At 51.7% G+C, this 7,848-nt stretch overlaps 1 protein-coding gene across 1 annotated transcript in view; it reads right to left on the reverse strand.

The window, feature by feature from the left end:
* ARX (aristaless related homeobox) overlaps nucleotides 1–2,237 on the reverse strand; it is a 12,143-nt gene extending 9,906 nt beyond the window's left edge. The window contains exons 1-2 of the mRNA XM_012656318.1: nucleotides 1,837–2,237; nucleotides 2–88 (exon numbers count right to left, since the gene is read on the reverse strand). Coding sequence (XP_012511772.1) covers nucleotides 2–88; nucleotides 1,837–2,032 — 283 coding nt within the window. The 5' untranslated portion in view covers nucleotides 2,033–2,237. The remainder of the gene's footprint in view (nucleotide 1; nucleotides 89–1,836) is intronic.
* Between the last annotated feature and the right edge of the window lie 5,611 nt (nucleotides 2,238–7,848).

Genomic DNA, 7,848 nt, shown 5'->3' on the forward strand with positions numbered 1-7,848 from the left:
CGGCCCCCGCCCGGGCCGTACAGGCGCCGCAGCTTGGGTGGCAGGTGCAGCTCCGCCTCGAACTGGGCGCTGCTACCCTTGGGGGAGCCTGCGGGCGAGGGAGAGCGGTCAGCGAGCCGGCGTGTCCCCGCCAGAGCCGCTGGCCCGAGCCCGCCCGCGCCTAGGCCCAGGCGCTCGAGCCCCAGCGCCACCAGACTGCGACCCCTTCGCCGCCTTCTCCACTTTTCTTGCTGTTTTTCTTTATATCTTTCTGTCTGTCGTTCCCCTTCTCTAGTTTCCTTTTTTCCTACTCCTCTCTTCCTCCCTCCCTTCTTTCCTTTCCCTCTCTCACTCTCTCCTTTATTTCCTTTCTTCCTTCCCTTACCTATTCCCCTTGCTCCCCCTCTCCCTTCCGTTTAATTTTTCTTTCCTTCTCTGTTTTCTTTCTTTCTCTCCCCTTCTTTTCCTCATCCCTTTCTCCTTTTCTCCCCTTCCCTTTCTTTTTTAACGTGCTTTCCCTCCCTCTCTTCTTCTTTCTTTCCTTTATTCCTTTCTCTTTCTTTCCCCTTGCCCACTCTCCCACTTTTTTTTCCCCCTTCCCATTCCGGGGCAGGGGAGAATTCGAAAACATTGTACAACTTCAGAAAAAAAATCACCACCACCCTGGAAACTGCGCACGACCTCTACCCGCTGCTCGGCCGCAGGGGCTGGGGCTGGCAAGAGGGGCGCTGCACCGCGGGCGACCCCTGCGGGGGAAGCAGCTCTGTGGTCCAGAGCGCTGGCCGCGCCCCGAAAACCCACAGCGGGAGGGGGCGAGTGTCCTTGCACAGAAAAGCAAAGAAAAATCGTCCCGGAGAAAATTCGCTTGGAAAGGGCTGGGGTGAGGACGGAGGGGGGGGCGGTGCAACAGGCACAGGCCGCTCCTTCCCTTCGAGGAGAGCCTGGCAGAGGTGTTACCGCAAACTAAAAAAAGAAAAGGAAAAAGTCAGTTTTATTTTAAACGGCCCCCTCTCCGCAGTCCCCTCCTGTCTTCCAAGGGGCACTGCGTGTGGCCGGACCGCTGGTTTTCGGATTTTAAAAGAAACCAACAGTTTTTTCCCTGCGACATCTCTGCAGCCAGCTCAAGCAAAACTTGAGCGTAACAAGTTCGGTGCAAAACGACAGTTGTTCTGGAATGTTCAATTTCAGAAAAAAAATAAAACCTTTTAAACATCTCAACAGCTCAACTCCATTAAAAAAAAAAAAAGACATAGCAGAGAAAGAAAAAAAAAAAACACCCAGAAGCCACACATTTCATACACTTCAAATACAATAAGGAGAATTGGGGGGATCCCAGGGAGACGTTTTCTGCAAAGCTTGGGTTTAAAAGGTCGCAAGTAATCTACAATAAAAAAACAAAAACAACAAAAAAAAGCAAAACACCGCGTATAAAGAAATCTTCCAAAGAGAAAGGGCCCAGGCTCACCCTGCCTGGAGACCCCCATTCAGCAGCTTTTGGGTTTCTTGTCTTCATTAAGTTGTTGCTACAGGGGTCCACCGGGCATGTGCTGTTTCTGACCTGTCGCCCCTCCTCAGAGCACACCCAAGGCCACCAAAAGGGGGGCATTTAAACGACCTAACTATTAACACCGATAACCTAAAGGCCCCCTAAACGAAGCTGGGCCTCTGCTTTTTCTGGAAGCAGGGAAAGAGGGAGAGATGTTTTATCGCTCTTTGAAGCAGCAGGCCTCAGAGCTGTCCCCTCTCTCTCTTTCCTTGATCTCCAACTTGACAAACCCAGGCCCTTGGCCCCCCGAACATTAAACATCTATACAGTGTCCAGCGCCCTTAGCAGGTGCCTGACGGGCGCAGCCTTACCTTGCACGGCCTTTTCCTGGTCGGCGCGGCTGGCCAGCGGGGCAGGCAAGCTTTGCGCGGCTCCCAGCAGCCGCATTTTGCACGGGCTCCTCCGGCCCAGGATGCTGTCGATGCAGTAGGAGGAGAGCAAAGTTGGAGATTTACTTTTACACTCGGGCCTCTCGGAGCAGCCCTCCTCCTGGTACTGATTGCTCATGGCTGGGGCTTTTTCCCTGGGCGCAGAGAGCCGACCGCTGGCTGCCTCTCCCGGAGGGTGGGATGGATGGGTGTGTGTTGGGGGTGGAGTTAGATGGCTAGTTATAACGGATATTATTGCGATCTTTGTGCCTCTCTGCCTCCCTCGGTTGCCGGCTGCCGGCTCCCGCCCTGCCCGCGGCCCCAGCTCGCCCTCTCCGCGCTCAGGACAAGCGGTAACAAGTGTAGTGAGCAGCGGGCGCTGAGCTCTGGAGTCTCTCTCCTCCACGTGCTGAGAGGCGCCCTCTGATTGGCTGTTGCCAGAGGCCGGGCTGCGTCGGGCTGTGGGCGCAGCGCAAAGCCCGGACTGGATTCCAGCGGGGCAGGCGGCGGGGGTGGGGGGGCGGCGGGTAGCAGCTCCCAACAGAGCCAATTTTCTTTTTTTCTTTTTCTCTCTCTCTCTTTTTTTTTTTTTCCAAACTAACAACTTTCTAAGTTTGCCATCCTCTTCCTGCAGCTCCTCCTTTAACCCTTTATGGATGGCCGAAGTTCTAGTTCATTCAGACGCCAGGCCTGTGGGTGCCACCTCGGCGGCGTGCGCCCCTTCCACCAACCGGAGGACCTCGCGAGGCCTCGAGGCTCAGCTTCAGACCCTCTTGGCACTTTTCAAAGCCGATATCGCGCTCCTAGGACAGCGCCCTGACCTCAGCGGAGCTCATTCGCCGTCTTCTCCAGGCCGGCCCGCCCCCGGGATGCCAGGATGACCGCTGCAAGCAAACATCTGCCGTCTGGGGGTTCGGTTTTCTCTTGCGGTCCAACGCATTGCGCTGTCTTCACACTGAGCCCGGCTGTTGCTCTCTTGTTAGTAGCGTCCCTCAACCGCTCTCCTCTCCCTTTTAAACTCTGGAATGAGAAAAAGCCCCCTAAAGACAAAGCTCTGCTATAGGCGTGCGGCCTTTCCTAGAGCATCTCCTGGGAGGAACAGGACAGGCGAGTGTCAGCTGCGAGGAGGAGCGACTGAGACGGGTCTGGGGGTCTCCCCCTTCTCCCTGAGCTCTCCTCCTCTCTTCCCCCCTAAATTCATATCTGTTAGGCCGTCACCCTGAGGCTATTGACTCTCGAATTGCACCCGGGGAGCGGATCCAGTGAAGGGCTCTGAGCTCCCCAGGGTGGAAGGGACCTCAATTCACTTCAACTAACTCTAAGCGCCTAAATTCTGAATTCTCACGACCAGGCTCCCAGGGGCAAAGGTGAGAGAGGTGAGCCTTAGGGAGAGCGCGCTTCTTTCCAAATAGCTTCTTCTGCTGAAAACCAAGACCCAACTTCCACACAGACCCAACTTTCAGTGGAGCCTGGACAAGAGACCGGCACGGACGCCCTCCCTGCCTGGGTGCAGGGCCCAAGGGACCACCAGGGACCCCTACGCTGGCGGAGTGGGGGCGACGGTGGTGGGTGGGAGAGGGGCCGAGGAGGGGAAATCCACGCCGGGTTTTCCTCTCTCAACCCCTTCAATGTGTCAAAGAGAAAAGCGTTTTACAAAGGATTATACTTGAATCACTTACAGTCAGTATTTAAAAATACAAGGATGCATAACTGGGATTTTTTTCAGCCATAAACATCTGCACAACTCTTGGATGCTGGTGGGTGGGTGGCAGACAGATCGGGCTGGCTTGGCAGGAGCGTTCAAGATACAACTTGAGGCGGGTGAAGGGTTGGGAACAGGCACATTAATAATGCTAATACTAATGCTGATACTACTACTACTATTAAAGGCAGGACAAAAAGGATTTCTCTCTGTCCCCCTCTGTCTCTCTCTTTCTGCCTCTCTGTCTCTCTCAGGTTTTTAGTTTGATCCTCACCCGTTTTGCCTACACTTGGATGATGGGGCAGGAGTGGGGGCGGAAGAAAACCGGAGCTATCGCTAACATGTGATTTTCTTTTAAGCCCTCTCTGCTATTCCAAGGCACCTGGGATCAGCTCCTGCCTTTCCCACATTCTTCCTTTTGCATCCTCACCAACAGTTCTGTGTTTTTATACTGCCCGGTTCAGCTTTAAACTAACACTCTGCGCGCTGATTTCTTCGCCCCTTCATTCCCCCGTCCGCCAAAGCCCATTCCGGGCGTGCAGGTCTCATCACAGCCGAGAGGCGCAAGGACGCGCGGGTTCCCTCCGTGCCTCCAGCCGCGGACCCTCGCGGGCCCCTGCGGCTTGGTGGCTGCGAGAGACAGAGGCGCTTTTCCCTCCCCGGCTGGCCCCGCGTCGGAAATCCGCAAGACCCGGCTGCCGTGACTTCACAGTCGGCTCCGCACACGCAGAGAGTGGGCTGAAAATGAGTCCAAGAAAGATCGTGTTAAACAAAAAGAGACACAAATGCACAAACCATTTCTGAGAGCCCAACGGGGTTTCAGCTATGTCGGTGGAAGACTTCTTCGCCTCCATTCCCCTCCTCCCCCTTCTGCAGCTGTTCTCCTTCTTTTAAAAGAAGTCGGACTTTGTGCTGGGGTGTATTCTAATTTTAATCATCCACTGTAAAAGGGAAGGTTAACTTAGAGTTTCTGGTTCTGATTTAATGATCCCTGGAATTAGATCTAATTCTATTCATGGAATATAAAGTGTTTATTTGGGAGACCTGTGTGAAAACACTAGTTTGGTTTGTTTTGTTATTTTATTTATTTTTACTATGTTCTAATCAATCTTCCCAAGTGAGGATGTTATTGGGAAAGCACGTCCATTCACCTCGGGAGAAGGGCCTGATCTAGCTCACTCTACACCCAGTAGCCCTGAGATTGCCTTTGTCACAATTCAATACTCAACTTCAAAATCTACAGTGGACTCTTGCTATTTTCGAGAGATTAAATTAAAAAGAAATTACAGAAAACTTTTCTAAGATACTGGATGGGGAGACAAAATCTGCTGGCGTCTCCACAGTGTCTAATCAGAATATGAGTTACGATATATGTGTGTCATTCTATATGTCATTTTAGAAAAATAAAATAATGCCTCTAATATCTAGGAAGAATTTAATTGGTGTGTAGAGTAGGTAGACTTTTTAAGAATTGGGCTATAGGAGTATGTATAAAAGAACTTATAGTTTAGCCCAATTTAATATTTACTCTGCCAGCCAGCAAAATGACACTTCACTTTCTTTTCATCTCACTTTCTGCACTTTTTTACCCATTAATCAAAAGTAATTTCATTGTAGTGATAATATTATTCATGTTTGTACTTTATTATTCACAACCCCTGGCTCCTCTAATCTTTGGGGTCTGTAACTGTTGGTTTGCTTTTCCTATGCTGCTTGGAAAACAATAGTTTATGGTTCATCTGCTTTTAAAATCAATCACTAAATAAAAATGACAATAATGGCTGGAACTGAGGGTCAGAAGTGTTTAAAACTGTTGTTTATGGTGAAAAATAGGGCTTGTCCCCAGAACTGGAAATAATAATTACCTAGAAGAGGCGAGTGGAAGAAACCCCTTTCTTTTCTGTAGTGAGAGACCTAATTCTACACTGTAGTTTTAAAATTATATTTGCAAGAAATGCAGAATAAGGGGGTGGCAGTTAGATGTCATTTTCCAGGGGAAAAAAATGTTTGGAGGAGAGTTAACCTCACATACTTTTCGTTTGAGATGTTTTAATTTATTGTGCAATATACACATAGATAAATAAAGCTGTAATGGGCTTCCAGTCACACCGGACGGCTCAGGTCTCCTTAAATTATGCTCAACCTCTTCAAAACATATATTTAAACAATAGACATAAACTTCATTGGAGTCTGCCGACCAATTTGGAAACCAGTGGAAGGGAAGACAATAAGACCTGATTACACGCAAGGATTCTCTGTGATGTGATATCCCCTTTGCCAAGTCATTTTGCTGTGTTATTTATTTAATTTCTTTTTTTTTTTTTTAACAAACTTTCATTCATTTATGGTCTTCCGCAACCTGCTAATTTAACACTGGAGCGCGTTATTGCAGTGTTAGGAGGAGAGAAAGAGAGAGAGAAAACAACAATACTGCAATGATCCAAATGATACAGTAGAATTATAGCAATTATAGTTCTACTTGTGGAAGAAAACCTTGCTGAGATCAGGCAAACAAACTGAAGCCTTGTGAGGATAACAAGCGTCGGGATTGACAGCCGGTGCTGGGAAGAGCCGGGAGGGCACAAACAGAAATATTTTCCTCCCCCCACCCCCCCTTTAACTCCAACCAGTCAAGGTTAACCTCCTCAAATGCTGCTTTCAGAGTCTTACCCACTTCAGGGTATGCGTTTTATGCACAAATCGAGGTCTCTCCTGGAAGTCTGGTAATAGGAGGAAATGTAACATAGTCCGCTTGCCTAGAACTTGTCCCTCGCCTTCTGTGCCCCCTGCTTGCCCTCCACGTCCTACCCCTGCCTCAGTTCTTCTTATGGCTGCTGAGATCTGCCTGTGAACGGTATTTATTTGTTGATGTATTTTCAAAGGAGCAGCCCGTGGAAAGGTCCAAAGGGACTGATAACTTGGATTTCCTGGGAAGACTCCCTCGCGTTTGCTAATCCTTTCCTCTTCGCCGTGTCTTCCGCCTGAGCCGTGGGTTCCACCATTAGGGCTCGGCTGGGAGAGGTTTGTTGGGAAGCGGCTTTTTTGGAAGCGTCTTGAGGACCACGGCCCAGCCCTCAAGGTATGGACGTGTGAGTGTGATTGCTGTGTTAGGACAACTCCCCTTATTTGCAAACTTCACCACTTTCTCTTACCCGTCGGCGTCGGGGGAAGGGTGGGGGGAGCGAGAACTAGAGAGAAAACAGACCCCCCTCCCCGTCATCCGTACAGGAGGCAACCGAGGCTTTTTCAAGCTTTGCTCCAAGCACAAAGCTGGGCGAGATGGTCGCAGCCCCAAGTCTGCCCTCGTCCCCTCCCACGGACGAGAAGCAAGTGGTTGGGCTGTGAGCTCTCACCCTGAGTCTCTCGGCGGGAGCTCCCCATCTCCTGCCCCACGCATCTCCCCGGGTTTCCAAACCCGAGAGGGAAACTTCTCCGTGCCCTCTAATCACCACCATCTGCTTTCTTCTCTCCAGTGCCGGACGGCGGGACCCCAGGGTCGCGGCGTCCCGGGTGCAGCTCTTACTCTGTAGCTGCTGCTCCCGGCGACCTGGCGAGGGTGGTGGAAGGGGGCAGGTGGGCACCGGTGGGAGCTCGGGGAAGGAGCAACGAAGGACCCAACGCGGGCGTCGGCCCTCAGGCCGCACGGACCCAGGGCTGTCTGAATCCTCCTCACCCCCCTGGCCCCCAGCCGCACCCCCTCTGGAGCTGGGCTCGGCGCCACGGCCAGAGCGCGCCCCCTAGCGGGGGCTCCGGGTGGGCCGGGCTCTCCTGCCGCAGCCTCCGGGGACTGAAGTTGGCAGATCGGAGTGAACCGGCAGGAATGAATGAAAGAAAACAAAAGCCTTGGAAACATTTCCAAGTGTTCAATAAAAGACCCATCTGTACCTTTCTTCTCCAGCGCGTTCGTGGTTAATGTCCCCCCATGCGCGCGAGAGGGGAGATAATTGCTGGGCGGATTCTTGCTGGCGAACCTCAGGAAACACCGGACCGAGAAGTGAAATAATTGGGGGCGGGGCCGAGGCGAGCGTGCCGAGGATGCAACACCAGCCGCAAACCTGAATCCGCAGTCTCCGGGGTGTTCATGGAGGCCCTGCGGCCTGCGCCCTCAGATTCTTCGGTCCCTAGAGAGTGGGGGTGGCCATCAGAAGGCAGCTACTCTGGACCACCCCACCCTCTGAGTCTAAGTTTCCGCGTTCAGATTTCAGGACTCCTCACCTTCTGATTCTAGGATTCTCCACTTTTTGACTCCATGA

Source organism: Propithecus coquereli, unplaced genomic scaffold, assembly GCF_000956105.1.
Source record: "Propithecus coquereli isolate 6110/MARCELLA unplaced genomic scaffold, Pcoq_1.0 Scaffold50, whole genome shotgun sequence".
NCBI lineage: Eukaryota > Metazoa > Chordata > Mammalia > Primates > Indriidae > Propithecus > Propithecus coquereli.